The following is an 18,391-nucleotide window of genomic DNA, read 5'->3' on the forward strand; positions in this document are numbered from 1 at the left end:
GCCTGCAGCAGTCCTTATGAGTCCATGCATGAGCCTCGAGAACATGCTGAATTGTAACATGTTACTAGCGCAAACAATGCAGCCTCCTTCTCACAGCATCCCGTCTCAGCACTTCGCTGCCTGGATGCTCACTCATCCGACGGCTGCTTTAGAATCGGCTCAGACATGCGCTGCGACGCCGCTGACTCACCAATACTCATATCCAGTATTTGAAAGCTCCTTGGGCTGTGATCAAGCTACTTCTCCGGAGCTCCAGCTTCCAATTGCCCCGAATCATATGGCTATCGATCCGGAGGAGACGGTTTGCTTTGGCGTTGTAAATCCTTTCCAATTGTTGACCAAGAGCCAGTGCAGCCAAGTTCAAGTTTTATGAGCAGTTTTCAGATAGGGTGCGTGCGTACAGGGCTAACGGCACAGTAGATAGGAGGAATCAAGGGAAGATGCGAGCGACCACCGTCTGCCAATCCACTCGCAATGGTCGAGGTCGCGATTCTTTCTCCGGAAGGCTTCTCGATCTCTGACAATGAAGTACACGGGCATATCTCACCTGAGCACTCGTTTCTTCTTTCTGACATACTTGGTTCCGGCATCACGCTGCGATCAAGCTGCCACTTTGTGTCTAACAGTTGCCGCAGACAAGAGGCCCCTGAAAAGCGCAGGCTCTTGCACTGCAGGCTCGACGTTGCCATCTATGCTCCGCATTCCATGTTGCAAGAGATCAAGGAGTGGTCTGAGCATAACGAGGTGTATCTACAGGACCCCGCGTTCTGCTTCCAAGATGCGAGATACTGCAACCCGCAGCGACTCTCGCTACACTATGGCACGCCACGCATGGTGTCTCAAGTGCTGACACAGTTTTCTGAGCACAAGATGCGCCTGCGAGACATTACAGACGACGACAACTTTTTGGATAAATACTTGGCCTCCAAAACTGCGCTGCCGGAGACTGAGCAGCCGTCGGCAGTTAAAACAGCCTTGAAAAGGTATGCAAGCAAGAATACGACGGATAGAGACACAGATAAAACTTTCAGTTCTTTTATAGCATGTATACTGACCCAGATTAAAGTCACCAAAAGCAAGCTCTCACGTTTATGCTTCGGCGAGAAATGGGATGGGCTTTTCACGGCCCCGAGATCGATATCTGGGCCATTCGCGACAATGCTAATGGTCGCTTGTGAGTGTGTTCAATTCAACTCTATTCTATATTGGCTAACACTATTCATGCAGTTACATTAACGCAGTGTCGGAAAGCGGAAGCAAGGAGCAGCCACCCGCGTTCCATGGCGGCGTCATCGCCGATCCTATGGGGCTTGGAAAGACTCTTACAATGATTGCGCTAGCTGCGACAGACCTGACGAAATCGATTGACAACAGAGAAATGACAGGTGTACACTCTAGCTACTCAAGATCTGTTTCGGCGACGCTCATTGTTGTGCCACCCCCGCGTAAGTCCTGCGTCCCCAGGCCGCACTCCGCTAACCGGACTAGTTCTAGGAGTGTGGGAGACCCAAATGTCAGAGTATGCGACTCGTAATCTTGGCCGTTGGAAGTTTGCTCATATTTTACAGACACGTTTTCGACGGGGCATTGAGATTTACGCGACATCATGCCAAATCCAGGGTCACCTCCATGAGCGCCTTGAACGACGTTGACGTGGTGCTGACAACGTACCACACGGTGTCGGCAGAGTGGTCCGAGACAGGCAAATCTTCTTCCGCTTTATTTTCTGTAAAATGGAAGCGGATCGTGCTGGATGAAGGTGAGCCGGAGCTAGCTATCTGTGCAACTTCTGTTCTAACATGGACAGCCCATGTCATCCGCAACGAGTCATCACGCATGTCCAGAGCGATGTGCGCTTTGGAAGCCGAATGCAGATGGGCCGTGACTGGAACCCCCATTCAAAATCATCTCAACGACTTGGCTGCTTTGCTGAAGTTTATTCGCGCCTACCCCTACGCGTCGAGAAGGCAGTTTGAAGCCGACATCTCCGATTACTGGAAAGAGGGCAAGGCCCAAGAGGCGGCTGGCAGGCTCCAGCGTCTGTCGTCATGCTTGTTCTTGCGGCGGCCCAAATCTACCATTCAACTTCCCCCAAGATACAACAAGGAATTTCCGATCGACTTTACGCCGCAGGAGCGGGAAGAATACGATTTGATCAAAAATCGGGCGACATCTGCCATTGATGACGCACTGCAGCAGGGCCATGCATCCCAGCGGTCCGGGGCGTACGCGAATATCTTGCAGCAGATTGACGCACTGCGACTTTTCTGTGGGCTCGGACTGCATTATCATACAAGGCACGACGAGCGGTCGATTGCATCCCAGCACACGGTCTCGTGGAATTCTGTCGCACAGAAGATGTTCAAGTTGCATCTGGAAATGGGTTCTCTGCAGTGCTCGCAATGCCATGCGACGATTGATCTGACGCAGACCATGTTTGACGACTCCAACGCGGGAAGATCACTGTTCTCGCGATGTCTTCGGTTTGTATGCGCCGAATGTGCGGCCAAGCTTTCCAAGGGAGGCATCGCCATGCCGTGTGGACACACGCCGTCGTGCCCTGCTGCGCAAGTTTCGACGAGCATTGACGCCATGGACCAGGCTGCGGACGAGGTTCAGATGGCGACGCTTCCATCGCAGATGCCTTCCAAAATTGTTGCTTTGATATCAGACCTCAAGTCACAGCCAGCAGGTGTAAAATCGTGAGTATACACCCTGCCCAGACGATTGCGCTAACACAAACTAGGGTGGTATTCTCTAGCTGGCGACTTACACTGAATGTTGTCGCGGCCGGGCTGCAACAGACTGGCATTCAATTTCTGCGCTACGACGGCAGTATCGCGCAAAAGACTCGACACGAAACTCTTGAGCTCTTCAAGACAGATCCGTTGACGCGCGTTTTGCTGCTGACGTTTTCTTGCGGCGCCGTTGGGCTCACGCTAACAGAGGCGTCGCGGGCCTATCTTCTAGAACCGCACTGGTGTGTAGCGCAGATTTCTCGCGATCCAAAAATAACAATGATAATAACAATGATCCAGGAACCCCACAATTGAAGAACAAGCGCTGGGCAGAATATACAGAATCGGCCAGGAGAAAGAAGTGACGACGGTCCGGCTCTTTGTTCGAGACTCTTTTGAGACGGTAATTCATCTGCACTAATGTCATGACGCACGCTAATAGGCACAGCACGTTATGAACGTTCAGCAGTCGAAAAAAGATCTCGCACAGGTGATTCTCGCGCCGCATGACGGAGGGCTAGCGGACACGAGCCTCGAAAGATTGCAGGCAAGTACTTTCGATTGCTCCGACAGCCAGTTGCTAACTTGATCCAGAAATTACGCTCCTTGCTATGAAGCGCGTTTCGCATTAAAATTGATTGTTCAATTGAGACCACATCGCGCCCTCGCAAATAATGGTGCATGCCTTGGTTTCCAGCTCATTGACAGGCGTGGGAGAGTCACTGTCCAGACAGTGCTTAGCGTAAAACTGTGAGAGCATAGCTGTAAGAGCTTATCAGCGATTTAGTCATGAAATTTTTTAGCAATGTAGTAATACTTTCCCATCAATTTATCATTTACACATACAGGATTGAAAGCGCAGGCTATCAGTAAAGCCCGTCAGTGGGTTAGGGACCCGATAGAGTCTCAGTCCATGGCGCACCACTAGCAGACGATTTCTTCCGAATCCCTCACATGCCTACTTTTCTTTGGTCATATTTCCAATTTGTTCAACCGTTTTACTCACATCTCAAATCTGAAATGTACGGCGCAGGAATGCGAACCATGGGTGGCGGAATGCAAATCATGCACTATATCGGCGATGGGCGGCTGCCACGTGTGTACTGGATGCAATTTAGTCGGACGCGTTCCGTACAGCGAACAGCAAACACAATGGAAGAAGGGGCAACATTCTCCGTCGAGACAGTAGCACGACACGGTCGCCTCGGCCCAATGCCATTACTTTTTGCCATGCTGATCCACGCACAGAGTGCTGGCAATATAAAAGCCTAAATACGATACAGACCACCAATTTGCCTAATTTTCAAGCTCCAAACCTATGTGACAGGATATTCCTACGTGCAGCTACAAAGTCTCCTGGAGGCTGCTCTATCCCTGCCAAAATACATCATGCGATACGCGCCGTGGAAATTAGCGACATGCGTCGTTGCCTTGTCTTTTGGCAACCCGGCACCATTTTCCGACAATGTTGGAAACCCCAGACGCGGCATTCCACCGCCGAGCGAGGATTCATTCTACACGGTGCCGAGCAATATCGGCGACAGCAGTCCAGGCACGATTTTAAACCACCGCAGTCCACCTTCTGCAATTTCTGCGTTTGGGCACACAGCTGAGAAGTTTGTGGAAAAGAGCTTCCAGATTCTATACCGGACGTCCGACATGTCGGGGAATGCCACTGCATCAGTCGTCACTGTTCTCATCCCGCCCCATGCCGACTTTGGCAAGGTCGTGTCGCTTCAGGCTGCTGAGGACGCTGCATCCATAGACTGCGCTCCTTCATTTGGATTCCAGGCAGCAGCTGCGCAATATCCGAAGATTAATTCACCGACCATGCAAGCCCAGGAGCTCCTCGCTGATGCGGCTTTGCACCGGGGGTGGCCGGTCATTATTCCGGATGCAGAAGGGCCTCGGGGCATATACCCCTCGAGCAAGACCAATGCGTATATTACGCTTGACGGCATCCGCGCTGCCATGAGCTCCGGGCCAATCACTGGCATACAAAAGAATGCCACAATTGTTTTATGGGGGTATTCTGGTGGAGGCAGTGATACCCTCCAAGCCGTTCAAGTACAACCGCAGTATGCACCAGAGCTACAGTTTGCAGGCGCTGCTTTGGGGGGTGTTGCTGGTGCTGGTCAATCCATCATCAAGTCGATTAGCTTTCTCAACAAAAGTCCACTGGCGGGATTTATTCCGATTTCTCTAATCGGTTTTGCGGCCCAATCCCCGTCGATCCAAACTATGCTTGATGAGCACCTCAAGCCGGAGTACCGTGATATGTTCTATTTGCCCAAGCAGCAGTGTCTCGAGGCAAATGGGGAGACGTTCGCCAACCAAGACATCTTGGCCATGTTCAATGATTCGTCATTCTTGGACAATCTCTCAGACCAAGTTGATCAGTTTCGTGTGGAGAATACCGCACCAACCGTCCCTCTATTCTGGTACCAAACCGCAAAGGATACGCTCGTCCCGGCCTCGAGCACGATCAGCGGTATTGATGCCTATTGCTCCTCAGGCTCTGATATTTCATATCTTCTGGAGGAAGGCAATTCTACCCACACCTCGTACGGGATGATTGGGGCCCCTGCGGCGCTTAAGTGGCTTGGAGGCATTTTGAGTGGTCAAGAGCCAACTCCAGGCTGCACAAGCGAGACCGCACATACCAGCGCTATTGACCAAAACTTTTTAAGCATTTACCCTGCGGATATCCAAACGATGATTCGGAAGTTTACAGACGGAACTCAATGATCAGCCGCAAGTCAGACCTTTCTCTCGATTAAGCATGACAGGGTCAAAACCGTTAGCTACGAAGATTCCCAGCACATGTCTCTGAGTTGTATACTTGTAGATGGGTCTAGGAGCGCGGAAACACAAGCCCTCAGGTCTGGCTAGCTGCCAGGCTCAAAAGCACAACTGAATAAGCTTATGCGTCGGCGGCCAATTTTAGCGCACCATCAGTTAAGCTGATGCCCTGTTTTGAGATGGCAGATTGCAATATGGCGACGGCCCGACGGATCCGGATCATGCGCGTGTCGACGTCGCGCTGGTGCACAGCCCTGCGGCCTCTTGATGGTGAGTCCGGCAATGACGTCTCCGCCCGCAATTTGAGCGGAATGCCGAGCCTTTGTGGCGACGAGGACCTCGTATTTGGACCCCATTTCATGAGAGTGTGGGGATAATTTTTCCGTCCATCGACGGCAGGCGGGAGGCCCCAGCAAAGGCGATGATCGCTCAAGACAATGCGGGCCGTTCGTATCGCGTTGCAAGTTGACGGCTATTTAAAATTACGCTACCTCGTAACTCAGCTGCCAACCCTGCCATGATCCTTGGATGCCAAACCTCTGGTATTTGTAGGGAGCCGCTAGCGGTCGATCGCGCGCCGGCCGCTCGCGATGTTGGACCCCTTGTCGGTCTTGGCGCTACGACTATGGCCTGCAATGCTTCTCGTATGTGATGTCATTTCACCGCTGACCTTGATATTGTCTACATGGGCAACGGGAACCCTGTCTATTCTGAGCGGAGGATGAGGATAAATAGGAAGAGCTTCGCCATGTAGTCATCTAGTCTGTTCAACAAGCAACACAATTCAAGACTCAATCAACTCACAACTCAACACACACAATGAAATACTCCATCCTCGCCTCCATCGTCTCTGGCGCTGGCCTTGTCGCAGCCGCTGCCGTTGCCGCTCCCTCCTCTGCCACCTGTGTCCCCTATGATGGTTCGTACTCAACCTGATCTCTTTGCATTCCAACGATGCTGACCTTTGCAGGCGTTTGCTTCCTAGGAGGCAAAGACTACGGCCCTTGCTGCGACGACGGCATTTGCGCCGGTTCGCGCTGCCGTGACCCCAAGACCTTGACCTCGGCTCAGCCTACTCCCACCTCCCAGCCTACATGTGTTCCCTACAACGGTATGCATCTCAAAGAACAAAACTCGACTTTGCGTGTTCTAATCGTTACGTTAGGTGTTTGCTTCCTCGGCGGCAAGGACTACGGCCCTTGCTGTGACGACGGCATTTGCGCCGGCTCTCGCTGTCGCGACCCAAAGACCCTGACGCCGACTGAGCCTACTCCCACCGCGGAGCCCAGCTGTGTCCCCTACAACGGTATGTAGACCAAGAGGAACCAAATTGAATTAGTTCTAATCGGTGGATAGGCGTCTGCTTCCTGGGAGGTAAGGACTACGGCCCCTGCTGCGGCGATGGCATTTGTGCTGGCAGCCGCTGCCGTGACCCCAAGACTATCGGCGCTGAACCGACAGCGTAAGCAATACTTGAGTCGTTGGTGAGAGGGATAGATAGAGCCTGTAAATTATAATCAATACAAAGCTGTAGTTATTATCATTGCCGCGTTCACTCAATGCGAGTCCGTCGAGAGACACAAGAGGGCGCCATCGCCAGTCATTCGCGTGATACCCCTCTGCACCGCGCCGAAGCGGGTGATGCCGCACGTCTCGCTCTCCAGGTGATTGATGATGCCCGCCAGCGCTTCAAAGTTGCGGCAGTCCTGATTGGGGCAGCGGTACAGCGGCTGCTGGTCTATTTGGTGTAAGTCAAAAGCCAAATAAGGATTCGAGCGGTACTCACGAGCTCCGAGTTCAAGTGCTGGTTCAGGGCATGGAGACTGCTAAAGTCGCGGTGGCAGAGGTAGCACTCGTACCCGTCGCCGTTCCAGGTGCGCGCCGAGGCCTCATACCTGCTAGTGCCCTGCCATTCGAGAAGCTTCTTGTAGATGATGCCATTGGGGTCCTTGCCGCGCACGTAGCGGTAAACAGAGTCGCGGTCCGTGGTGGCGTTGGGGCAGGCATATATCTCGTGATGCGCGAGACCGGTTGCGGTGGTCAGGCTCTTTTTGCAAAAGGGCAGGTGATGTTGTCGCCTCTGTGGCGACTCGAATTGAGGCGCTGGCGTCGTACTTGTCAGAGATTTGAATTATCTTCATCCGAGTATAGTCCTATATATATCCCATTTGTACCCTTCGTGAGCTCCTGTTTCACTGTGATTCGAGTATGCGGCGAACCAGACACTCACTATACGTAGGTTGTTGTAATTTTGGAAATCGCGGTCGCAGTCGGCACAATATTTGTGACAGTTGTACTCATGCTCCTGAAAGTCTTCCTTGTCAGCAGAGCGATCGTAGCATCGGCCGCACTCGACCGGCCAGTGCTCCTTGGTGTCCTTGTGCTGCACCATGGCGCGCTCGCTGCCAAATTCCCTCTTCCAGGCGTCGCATTTTATAACAGCCGTACATGTTGACAGTTTGACGGGAGAGACGTCGGCTTTTTTGCCAGTTTGCGGGTAAAGCTTTCGGATTGGGAAAGATGGTTGGATGCCCTATGAGCCTCCCTCCCAACGCGACCATGCGACATTTGACAAACCTAAAGAGACCAATCCGCAGTTTCAGCGACGTTTTGCCAACGGCTCTCCCAAAGGACGATGCAGATACCACCAAAATGCGAATGCTGAGCCATGCCAGAACTCTAGAATGGGTCAAAGAATGTCGCTCTGGAGACGACAAACTTAATTCCGAACAAAAGGCGACAATTCAGACCTCGGCCGGGACGACTACCAGGCTATGGATAATGAAGACAGCGCGGACCCTATCTAAGGCGATTACTTCGACCGCGTCGGAATCGACTATTTTAATGATGCCAGCAGTGGTGGGGCTGTCTCTGGAGGCCAGTCCTCGGCTAGCACACGGCAGCTATCTATAGCTTCGGGTAGCGGGTATCGAGCGAAAGCTAGGCGAATCCCGTTTCATCTACTCAGGACACGGTGGGAGCTCAGCCACGCAGTCCGGACGATATGAAATCATCCCACGCTGAAGGCACTAGTCTCGACGATGAGGATAGCGACTCTATCCAAGAGGGGACGGGGGCGTTTTACATTCGAGCGCTCAAATTCAAGGAGGAGGCACTTGGATAGATGCATCTAGACACGCTGACCAGTCTGGCAGATCTAGCGTTTGTATATTCAAAGCGAAGGCGGAGATGCATACCAGGCCAACGGCCAGGTCAAAGAAGCGATCAAGGTGCTCCATGATGTGGAGGCCTTTTAGACTAAAACACTTGAAAACGGTAACCCAGAATTCAACATAGGCACTAGCGGTTGCATATCAGGTCGGCGGTCAAGTCAGGGAAGCGATCTGGCTACTAGAGCACATTCTGACGGTACGAGGGACAAGAGTACGAGACTCCAGCCCTCGTAAGTTGGCAACGCGGCAAGCACTCGCGGAGGCATATCTAGCCGATGGGCGGTGAGAGGATTTTGCTACTCTATTTGGTTTGTGAGCGCGGCACAGGGTAACGCAAGACAAGTGACATTCTCGTTTTCACATGGTATTGTGTACACTCGCTGGCATACACTCAGGTTTGTCCATGATGTCCCACCATGTCAGGATCTCTGATATTTTAGTATTACGTGAAGAGAAGATGGTCTGCGCTACATAAGAATAATTAGTCGTTCCTATCTATGCATTATGTTTGACGCTGACAGAACTGAACTTTTGAGGCCTCCTCTTTCAGCCTTCTTGAGCTGTTGGTTACTAGAAGTCGCTACCCTGTAGTACGATCATCAAGACTGAAACGAGCCAACCTGAACAAAAGGGACGAAATAGATATCCCTCAGCGGCATAGTGCAGCTAGCAGTTGTCATGTCAACTATGAATCAACAGGATTGAATAATGTTTGTGACGAGTTGCTCTATTAGTCCTCGGACTTGACGTGACTAGTTGACTATTACGCCCGTTCTACTGCAGCAGACTGAATAAAACCTCACAGGGCGGCTTGTTAGTTGCACTCACAATTAACCCGTTAACGCACTGCAATAACGCGAGATAAGTCTACTTCTGAATCTACTTCTACGCAACTGTTTTCATTATTGGCTATGTAGTCTGTCTGCTTGTTGTGTCCGTTGCCGTGACTGCTCTGGGTCGGAAACGCGTATTCCTGCGGGGACACAGTGCATCTGGCAGAGCGCACGCTTTCGGCTTGCTTTGTAGCCGGATTAGACTTTGAGCAACTGAGTTGCGTGGACAGCCACACGCAGCCCGTGTTTAGGAGTGACGAAAGAGTGACGGGATCCATCCAGCGTGGGAGCTTGTACCCGCTTATCTGCCCAAAAGCAAAAGAGGCAGCGTCGGCGTCAGCAAAAAGCAGGGCGATGGAGCAGATCGGCCTCGAGTGGGAAAGGGCCCAGGGCGCTGAGGCGGAGGATCGAGAGCCGGCAGCGGGGCGTGTTGCAGTGGGAGGGAGGCGGCAAAGGCGACGAGACGGGCAGCGCTGGTCGCACAAAATGTCGGTTAAAATGATGTGAAGGCACGGAGTGGATGCTGTCTATGAGGCTGTCTGTGATGTGATGAGATGCAGTCTGATGCAAGGAGATGGAAGTGATGAGGAGGTGATGAGAAGAGGGAGAGCATCAGGGACAACGTGGGTGTGGCTGGGGTGTGGCTGAGCACTGTTGCGCACTGTGTGCTTGCCGGGCCGTCAGCCAGGTGGTGGGCAGCTGGCAGCTCGCAGCTGGCAGTAAACGATGATGGAGGCACGTGGGCTGGGAAAATCAAGGGGACTGGAAATTCTCATCGCCAAAAAGAATGAAAACAAAGAAAAATGAGACAAAGAATAGGTGCAGCTCTTATTTTGCTTTGTGAAAGCGTCGCAGGGTCAAAGGAGCGCCTTTGGAGAGGGACATGCCTCCAGCCAAGTTCCAGGCGCTGGCCTGCTGAGGGGTTGCCTCGCCAGCTGCCTCGGGGCGTTTGCGCACCCCCCAGCACCTCAAACACCGGGCACACCCCAAGCAAACGGGGGAGTTCAGCCACCGGCTTCGCTAACAGAATTACGCCAAATATCCCATAGAAACCTGTTAGGTCGCCCACTTTGCCTCTCCACGCCCCCAGCTTTTGCGTGCTGGGCTGGCCAAGCTGCCCGCCTCCCCGACTCTCGTTCTGTGCCTGGTCCCTCGCCCTCCCTCCCTCTCATCCGCCGTCCCTCTTCTCGTTCTTTTTCCCTTTCTTCTCCCACACATCATCGCATTTCCATCACTGCCATTGCATTATATAGCTTCGTTTGCTGTCTACTGCGTGGCGATTCCCTCACTTTCTCGCTCCCGCTGTTGGCCAGGAGCTTCCCTTCGCTTTATCTCTCACCCGCTTATACGCACGCACACACGCACACACCATGTCTAGCCGCAAGAGAAAGCAAGAAGACGAGGAGGACGAGCTCGTCTCTCTCCCCGAAGACTCTGATGGCGAAGAAGAACCCGAGTATGTTTTTTCTCTGGCTGATTTTGATGATGGGCCGTCGCAATGGCTGCGCGGCGTCGCTGGCTAGCCCTGCGTCAGCAAGCGCAAGCTGTTTGCGCCCGCGCCAAGTGGTCGGCCAATTGGCGCATAGCCATCCCCAGAATCGCGATCCATCAAAAATTTACACCAGGCTTTGCGCTGACGGATAGCAGATACATTTCCTCCGAGGACGGTGAGGACTACGACGACGAAGAGGAGGAGGAAGATGCCGAGGCCGAAGGCGACGAGGACGCCGAAGAGGATGCCGACGGTCAGGATGGTAAGTCACTCCGTCGAGTATGCGCGCGTATCCGTTAACCCCTGCTAACAGCCACAGACGATGCGCCGCCTGTAAAGAAGCGCAAGACGGCACCTGCCGGCGATGAGGAGGAGGAAGAGCCCGAGGCCGAGGCTGAAGAGGAAGAGGACGAGGACGAGGATGCCGACGATGCCAAGCCTACCAAGGCCACCAACGGCAATGCCGACAAGGCCGCCGTCAAGGACGTCGATGCGCCCGCCGCCGAGGACAAGACGGCCGCCGTCGCTGCTGATGGCGACGACGACGACGAAGAGTAACGAGGTAGATTCCCGTCTTGGATAATAATTAAAAATTTGAATGTACTCGCTTGCCCAAACACATGCTCGTTCTATCGTAAAGAAGAAGTCGTCGCGACTGTCAACGACCCGCCACAGCCAGCAGCTTCCAAATATACCCAAACTCGCGCAACCCGAGCTTGCGCGCCACCGCCTGCGACGCCGCATTGTCCTTTGCCGTGCTGTAGAACAGCGTCGTGTCGGGCGCATGCGTCGTCGCCCACGCCGCGACCGTCCGCGGCGCCAAACCTCGCCCTCTCCAGTCGTCGCGCGTCCACACACCCGCCTCCACGACCTGCGCATTGCGCGCCGGCGTGTGGCATATGCAAACCACCTCGCCGTCATCCGCCAACACCGCCATGGCCCACGGCGCATTCGTCTCCGTGGCGGCGAGCAGTTGCGCCCACTCCTCCGCCTCCCAGTTCCCTGGCCGCGACAGCCCCTTCGCCCACTCCCGATCTTCTTCTCCCAGCGACGTGACGATGCGCACACCCGCCGGCAGGCCTTCTATCGAGTATGGCGCTGTCCGCAAGGTATCTGGCACGATCCACGTCGGTCCGCCCGCGATCGCATGGCTCGGCAGCCCGAGCGCATCCTGCAGGTGCACTAGATACGCCGGCGCCATGGCGAGCGTGCTGCTTGCCTGCAGCCGAAAGCGCGCGAGCGCCGCAATCGACGCCGCGGCCTGCGAGACGACGCTGTCGGGATCGACGGCGAGCTGTGTGGTGAGCGCGCGGCTGAGAGCCGTGACGACGCCGCGCGAGGACCAGATCAGGAGGGCGTGCAGCGCGGGGTCGCGCATGATGCGGTGCGACGGCGGCTGCGGCGAGGACGACGGCGGCTCGAGGCCGAATATGGCGTCGGCTTCGAGCGTGAGCAGTCGTACATGGTCTGGATCTTGCATTTTTTTCGGGGGCTATAGCGTCGATGTTGATCTTGGGGATGTACGAGGTGGGTTATATCCGGGCTACCCCGCGGGGAGACGGCGCAATGCCCTGATTAAATATCCAAGACATTACAGCAGGAACTTGAAAAAACTTTATCCATCTTTGTCTTGTTTTTGTCATAACATCTTGTCATGCCGGGTGGGTTTCATGACAATTTTTTCCTGGGCAGCAGCCAGTCGGAACTAGCTCAGCCAGTAGTCGGGCGGCAAGCACATCGCGATGACGCCTCGTCGCTTTGCCTCGGGCCATGGTTCCGACGTGATCTGCGTCTTGCATCACACATTGACACAACAAATCCCCGTCGCATCACCAGAAGCGTAGATTAATTGACAAATCTTTTTAAATGACCCAACTCGAGCGAAGCGAGGACCAAAAATGACTGCGACCGTCAAATCCCTCGACCACCTCGTCCTCACCTGCGCCGACGTGCACGCCACCGTCGCCTTTTACACCACGCACCTCGGCATGCGCGCTTCGGAGTTTGTCTCCCCCAAGGACACGGACGGCACAGTCCGGCGCGCGCTGCATTTCGGCGCGCAAAAGATGAATCTGCACCAGCGCGGCGCCGAGTTTGAGCCCAAGGCCAGGACGGCACTGCCGGGCACCGCAGACCTCTGCTTTGAGCTGGATGATGGAGTCGAGTTGGAGGAGGTGCAGAGGAGGTTGAAAGCGGCGGGCGACGTGACGTTTGATGAAAAGGGCGAGATTGTGTACAGGACGGGCGCAAAGGGACGGATGAGGAGCTTGTACATCCGCGATCCGGACGGCAACTTGATAGAGTAAGCTTTGGGCCTTTTTGGGCCTTTTTAGGCCTCGCTTCGCTCGAGTTGGGGGCTAACAATCACAGGCTTTCGAAATACGACGCAGAGTAAACTTCAATACATTTGTATATTCTCCCAAGACTACTGGTTTCGACAAATCCACCATGACAAGCCTAGTTGTCGCGCAGCTCACGAACAGCCACCTCGCCCCTTCCAAACGGAATCTTCTTGGCCCAGCCCAGCGCCTCCTCGGCACTTGCAGCACTAATGATCCAGAAGCCCGAGACGTGCGCCTCGCTCTCCACGTTGAACGGGCCCTGTGCGGACGTGGCCTCGTCGCCGTTGAAGCTGATCTTGTAGCCCTCGGCGGTGGACTTGAAGCCGCCGGCGTCGACAAAGGCGCCGGCCGCGGTGAGCTCGGCGTTGTACTTGGCCATGCGCTCGTAAATGTCGGCGGGCGGCGCGTTGCCGGGGAGGCCTTCGGTCATGGGCGTGGCCTTGACGAGGAAGATGAAGCGAGGCATTGTAGAGTTGGGTGTGAGTGTGGTAATGGTCAAAGTGTAAGTTTTCTTGTGGAATTGTCAGTTGATGGACTTTGTCGACGAGATGGAGTAGAAAACTCCAGTCGAAATGGGTTCATTAAATAGCTGAAAGATTCACGCTGATCTTGTCCGTGTGGCGTCGTTGCCTGCCATTCACGCCCTCACTAGCTTCCAGCCGCATCCATGCTGCTGACGATGCCATCAAGGTGAACGCTGTCAGATTCACCGACGCCAGTAAGCGCAGATGCTCACGAAAATGCAAAATTAATGCCTGTTCATCCATTTCGGGAAATATTCGTCACCCTACTACCGTCTTGAGCGCACAATGCCGCCCGCGTCGACTTATACGAGTCCATCACCGCCACAGCCACGCCAACCAGTAATATCTGCAATATCCGTTATTGTAAATTACCACGCAAAGATACGATGTTATTCTATGTCCCAGGCTACAGCCCCCCCGTTACCAAATCCCGCGCCGTCGCCCGGAGCAGCTCCACGTCATCCGCATGCTCCCACAGCACCGTCTGCAACTCCTTCGTCGCATTCGTCCACTTGACCTTCTCTTCCAGCTCCGCCCACGTCTCGCCCGGCATGCCCGCCACCTTGTTCTCCATCACACGTACCGCCTGCGTCGCCGCCTGCACCGTCTCCCAGTACAGCGTCGCATTCGCCGCAAGACCCGTGTCCTCCGGGCTCGCCTCCCACTCGCCGGGGTGCCTGCCCACAATATCCAGCCAGTCGGCCATGTGCTGCCATCGGTCTGCCTCCTTGAGACCGGCAAAGTGCACGAGGAGGTCGCCCTTGTTGCCCTCGTACCCGCGGCTCCACTCGAACGCGTTGATCCACGCGCGCGGGATGTACACGGCGTTGGGCCGGTAGCCCTGGTTGTTCCAGCCGGCGTCGGGGCGGCGGAGCGCACGGCGGAGCGCCTCCTGGTCGGCGAGGAGGCCGATGTAGGCGCCCGGGTTGTACAGGTGGTAGGCGGCCGCTTCAGTGAGGAGCTGCACGCTCCAAGGGTGGACGCGCAGGAACATGAGGCCCGTGTTGAGGCCGGCTGGGTCCTGCGTCGCGACGAGGTGGATGTCGGGGAGCTCGCGCGGCGGGAGGAAGATTTCGGGTGGGATGGCGGGGTTGAGGATGATGCTGTCGGCGTCCAGCCACCTGTTTTGCTGATGAGACGCTGAATTAATCTCGTGTGCAGTGGTGACTTACATGATCCATTCGGCACGCTCCTCGCGGGGCTTTGCCAGCTCTTGAACGATGGTCGACAGCAGATAACTCGGCCTGTTCCAGGCTCCCATTGAGATGTCCTCTCTCAGGACTTTCAACTCGTGACCCCAGCGCTCACTGTGCTTCTGTTGCGTCTCCAGCGCCCGTTTATAGTACTCATTCTCCTCGCCGTACAGCATCGACAGTCGAAGCAGCTTCGGCGCCCCGGCCTTGTCCGTGTGCTGCAATGTCGCCTGTTGGACGGTATCTCGCCAGGAGGTAATGCGTGCACGGTACGAGCTCGACGTCGCCCATAGGAACAGAGCAAGACAGACGAAGAATCCGGCAAGCGCGCGGCGGCGCATCTTGGAAGGCTGTTGCCGGCCCATGCTGTGCGTGCTGGAGAGGCTCGCGCGGCGCCAGGGTGAGGTTGACGAGGTGAGGGTTGTGGGCGAAACATCCCCGTGCGATGAAAAGGACATGACGAGTGGGAGCTATTTTGGACGACTGCCGAGTTGCAATTTTATTCTACAGTGTGGAGGCGGACACCGCAGGCGTTGTGACGCTCACCGGTAGCAAGACACGATGCGGTTTTTGGAAGGAGAAAAACCAAAAGCAGAGCAAAAGAGACAGAATGAGATGGAGCGCGCGCAAGGTGCAGTGTCTACATTTAATACATCTGCGATCAATGATGGCGATAAGGATGGCCGACGCGCAAAGCTGGAATGCGGGCTATCGAAAACGGGTTAAAATCACCCAATAGATTCAACTCGCCGCTGCCAGTCAAGAAGTAAACTAGTGCCATGAAACTTGAACCCTTTAGACTGTCCATAATCCATGACGGGCGATGTGCGCCACAGCCTGGATGGGTCTAGCTGCGAGACATCTCTTCACCAAGGGCGAATGCATCCCTTCTCGTTGAGCTCAGTGAGATCCGAATCAATATTGCAAGCCACCTATTAACTTACCCCCTTTGCGACCATCCATAATGAGAAAATAAATCCGCAATGGTAAGCTCTCGGAAGTGGTAAAGTAACGGTCACATTAAACTGCCGGAATTACAAAGCACGACGCGCAGCTACACTGAAGCCAAAGTCTAGCGGACACACAATCTCCTACTTCTCCATGAAATCGCTTGAAAGTATAGGGAACAGTCAAGATTGGTCTGTGTACTATACGTGGTTGAAACGGCTTGAAACGGCGCGTGAATAAAGCCATGCCTGGAAAGGAAATTGATCGCGTTCTTCCGGGTTTCGCAGCGTGGCCGGAGCTGCGCTCGTGTTTAGACTCTGGAGTCGCCACGGAGCTACGATCGCCGCCGGCACCGCATCCGGACAGAGGGCTGCCGGGACTAGCGCAGACAGAGTCATGGTTCCCAAGTCAGGAAAGCATACCATCCATAAAAGGTTACGCGTAGTGGTAAGGAAAGCGACTCGAAAATAGCCAGGGAATCGGGAACAGAAGCAATACCATGCAGCGACGCAGCATCACGACTCATTAGAGGCCATCAATTCTTAAGGGCATAGTGTACATGCTGTTTACTTCATCTGTAGAGTTGCATTGTGGAAGCTACTGAGACTATTTACTGCCGAAAAAAATAAACAAGTAGCTTTCGAATGCCATCATGCCGTGGCCGTCTGCCTCTTCTTCAGAATAATGTTCAAGTCTCCCTTTTCCCAAAGCACATACGAGCGCTGCGACGCCATCCAGTCGTCCTGGCCCGGCGCGAGCTCGTAGTCGAAGCGGTGGAGCAGACGGCTCGCAATCAGACGCAGCTCATTCATGGCCAGGTTCTTGCCGATGCAGTCGCGCGTGCCAAAGCTAAAAGGCTTAAAGACGTCCTTGTTGTCGTTTTTGTACCGTGCGTCGTACAGCGGGTGCGTGGCGGGCAGCCATCGCTGCGGGCGGAACTCATCGGGGTCGGAAAAGTGCTCCGGGTTGCGATATGTTGCCCACTGGTAGATGGAAAGTTTGGTCTATGTATAGCTCGTTAGCGCTTCAGTTCTCACAAATGCTGCTTGCTCATTTTGTGCCGTGGGGGTACTTGCACCACTGGGAATGTATTCGCCGTTGATCTGCGCGCCGGGCGAGCGGCGTGGTGGCGTCTCTGGCACCGGCGGGTAGATTCGGAGAGTCTCGTGAATACAGGCTTGGAGATATTGCAGGTTGGCGGCGCTCTTCATGCTGATTTCACGCTCGCTGGAGAACGTGCCGCGAATCTCGTCCAGCAATAGCTGGTGTGCCTCGGGGTTGTGCTTGAGATTAAAGACGAGCCCCGAAAGCGTGGTGGCTGTCGTCTCACTGCCCGCAATGATGAGAGTCGGCGTAGTGCTGACAATCTCAACGTCGCTCATGCCTCTATTGCCGTCTCTGGTGTCACGGAGCATGTAGCTCATAAAGTCCCTATGACTCTGGTCTGGGCCAGGCTTTTCGCTTCCGTTGAGCCGATCCACCGCCTTCTCGCTCGCGAAGCTGCGGATTTTCGTAAATGCCCCAATTGGAGAGATGGACACAGGAAGAGACTGCACAATGTGGAACAGCAAACGGTAGTTGTAGAGAAAGGTGCGGAGAGCGCTACTCTTGACCAGAGTGAAGATGGAAAGGACCCACGGGTGGTAGCCGTTACTCTCGAGACTGTGGAATGATTCCGAGTACGCGAGCTCGCCGATTATGTCAAACGAGGTAAAGTTGAACCACTTGACAATATTGATGCTTTCCCCGCAGCGCTCAGTGAGACGATCAATGAAGAGGTCGACATACTGCAGGACGACGGTTTCCTGCTCGGCGAGCGCGCTGTCGCTAAAGGCGTGCGCGAGTTGTCGGCGGATGCGCCGGTGCGTGTCTTTGGGTGCGTTGATGAGATTAAACTCGGAGTCGCGAGTGGGAGTGAAGAATTTGTTAAACTCTTGCTTGCCCGTCTTGTGGCCGTAAATCTCGCGCCATCCGATGGCGCCGTCGACGGCGAGATGGTTCGGCCCGATGCGGACAATGGGGCCGTACTTGCGGTGCAAGCGCGTGGCCCGGAAGTGTCCATTGCCAACAATGTAGTTGTTGTAGAGGTGAGGGAGGTACCAGGCGGCCTGCAGCTTGGGTCCAGGATACTTGGCCAGCGGGTGAAACCAGATGCGGTAGATGGCCTGGAGGGCGAAATACACGAGCGCCTACGACACCGAATGTGAGTTGAGCACAGGCTGGAAAATTCAGTCTTGAACAAGAGCGCAACCTACAGTACTGGCCGCGATGGCGACTTTATCACGCAGGGTGAGTTGGTGAGCCCAGCTCGCGAGGTGCTGCGTCGAGAGCATTGCGAGCGGAATT

General features: G+C 54.6%; 11 protein-coding genes across 11 annotated transcripts; 5 read left to right on the forward strand and 6 right to left on the reverse strand.

The window, feature by feature from the left end:
- Window positions 1-474: 474 nt before the first annotated feature.
- Window positions 475-3,353, forward strand: LMH87_001193 (uncharacterized protein; the record flags this gene model as incomplete). The annotated part of the gene is made up of 10 exons (XM_056199232.1): window positions 475-983; window positions 1,067-1,174; window positions 1,228-1,445; window positions 1,489-1,519; window positions 1,569-1,759; window positions 1,808-2,702; window positions 2,747-2,980; window positions 3,039-3,141; window positions 3,187-3,285; window positions 3,333-3,353. The coding sequence occupies 10 exons, from the start codon at window positions 475-477 to the stop codon at window positions 3,351-3,353; spliced, it is 2,409 nt and encodes an 802-aa protein (XP_056056100.1).
- Window positions 3,354-3,366: 13 nt separating this feature from the next.
- LMH87_001194 (uncharacterized protein) lies at window positions 3,367-3,784 on the reverse strand (the record flags this gene model as incomplete). Its single annotated transcript, XM_056199233.1, has 3 exons — window positions 3,367-3,509; window positions 3,585-3,662; window positions 3,745-3,784. The coding sequence occupies 3 exons, from the start codon at window positions 3,782-3,784 to the stop codon at window positions 3,367-3,369; spliced, it is 261 nt and encodes an 86-aa protein (XP_056056101.1).
- Window positions 3,785-4,127: 343 nt separating this feature from the next.
- On the forward strand, window positions 4,128-5,486 carry LMH87_001195 (uncharacterized protein; the record flags this gene model as incomplete). Its single annotated transcript, XM_056199234.1, has 1 exon — window positions 4,128-5,486. One exon carries the CDS (start codon window positions 4,128-4,130, stop codon window positions 5,484-5,486), a length of 1,359 nt encoding a protein of 452 aa, XP_056056102.1.
- Window positions 5,487-6,359: 873 nt separating this feature from the next.
- On the forward strand, window positions 6,360-7,006 carry LMH87_001196 (uncharacterized protein; the record flags this gene model as incomplete). Its single annotated transcript, XM_056199235.1, has 4 exons — window positions 6,360-6,459; window positions 6,511-6,651; window positions 6,706-6,846; window positions 6,897-7,006. 4 exons carry the CDS (start codon window positions 6,360-6,362, stop codon window positions 7,004-7,006), a joined length of 492 nt encoding a protein of 163 aa, XP_056056103.1.
- A 90-nt stretch (window positions 7,007-7,096) lies between these two features.
- On the reverse strand, window positions 7,097-7,932 carry LMH87_001197 (uncharacterized protein; the record flags this gene model as incomplete). The annotated part of the gene is made up of 4 exons (XM_056199237.1): window positions 7,097-7,278; window positions 7,327-7,344; window positions 7,501-7,693; window positions 7,771-7,932. 4 exons carry the CDS (start codon window positions 7,930-7,932, stop codon window positions 7,097-7,099), a joined length of 555 nt encoding a protein of 184 aa, XP_056056104.1.
- A 2,984-nt stretch (window positions 7,933-10,916) lies between these two features.
- Window positions 10,917-11,596, forward strand: LMH87_001198 (uncharacterized protein; the record flags this gene model as incomplete). The annotated part of the gene is made up of 3 exons (XM_056199238.1): window positions 10,917-11,002; window positions 11,194-11,300; window positions 11,358-11,596. 3 exons carry the CDS (start codon window positions 10,917-10,919, stop codon window positions 11,594-11,596), a joined length of 432 nt encoding a protein of 143 aa, XP_056056105.1.
- Window positions 11,597-11,696: 100 nt separating this feature from the next.
- LMH87_001199 (uncharacterized protein) lies at window positions 11,697-12,518 on the reverse strand (the record flags this gene model as incomplete). The annotated part of the gene is made up of 1 exon (XM_056199239.1): window positions 11,697-12,518. One exon carries the CDS (start codon window positions 12,516-12,518, stop codon window positions 11,697-11,699), a length of 822 nt encoding a protein of 273 aa, XP_056056106.1.
- Window positions 12,519-12,936: 418 nt separating this feature from the next.
- LMH87_001200 (uncharacterized protein) lies at window positions 12,937-13,433 on the forward strand (the record flags this gene model as incomplete). Its single annotated transcript, XM_056199240.1, has 2 exons — window positions 12,937-13,340; window positions 13,409-13,433. 2 exons carry the CDS (start codon window positions 12,937-12,939, stop codon window positions 13,431-13,433), a joined length of 429 nt encoding a protein of 142 aa, XP_056056107.1.
- A 62-nt stretch (window positions 13,434-13,495) lies between these two features.
- LMH87_001201 (uncharacterized protein) lies at window positions 13,496-13,846 on the reverse strand (the record flags this gene model as incomplete). Its single annotated transcript, XM_056199241.1, has 1 exon — window positions 13,496-13,846. One exon carries the CDS (start codon window positions 13,844-13,846, stop codon window positions 13,496-13,498), a length of 351 nt encoding a protein of 116 aa, XP_056056108.1.
- A 464-nt stretch (window positions 13,847-14,310) lies between these two features.
- LMH87_001202 (uncharacterized protein) lies at window positions 14,311-15,555 on the reverse strand (the record flags this gene model as incomplete). The annotated part of the gene is made up of 2 exons (XM_056199242.1): window positions 14,311-15,025; window positions 15,077-15,555. The coding sequence occupies 2 exons, from the start codon at window positions 15,553-15,555 to the stop codon at window positions 14,311-14,313; spliced, it is 1,194 nt and encodes a 397-aa protein (XP_056056109.1).
- Window positions 15,556-16,695: 1,140 nt separating this feature from the next.
- Window positions 16,696-18,378, reverse strand: LMH87_001203 (uncharacterized protein; the record flags this gene model as incomplete). Its single annotated transcript, XM_056199243.1, has 3 exons — window positions 16,696-17,049; window positions 17,122-18,234; window positions 18,301-18,378. The coding sequence occupies 3 exons, from the start codon at window positions 18,376-18,378 to the stop codon at window positions 16,696-16,698; spliced, it is 1,545 nt and encodes a 514-aa protein (XP_056056110.1).
- Between the last annotated feature and the right edge of the window lie 13 nt (window positions 18,379-18,391).

This window comes from Akanthomyces muscarius, chromosome 6 (genome assembly GCF_028009165.1).
Source record: "Akanthomyces muscarius strain Ve6 chromosome 6, whole genome shotgun sequence".
Classification (NCBI taxonomy): Eukaryota; Fungi; Ascomycota; class Sordariomycetes; order Hypocreales; family Cordycipitaceae; genus Akanthomyces; species Akanthomyces muscarius.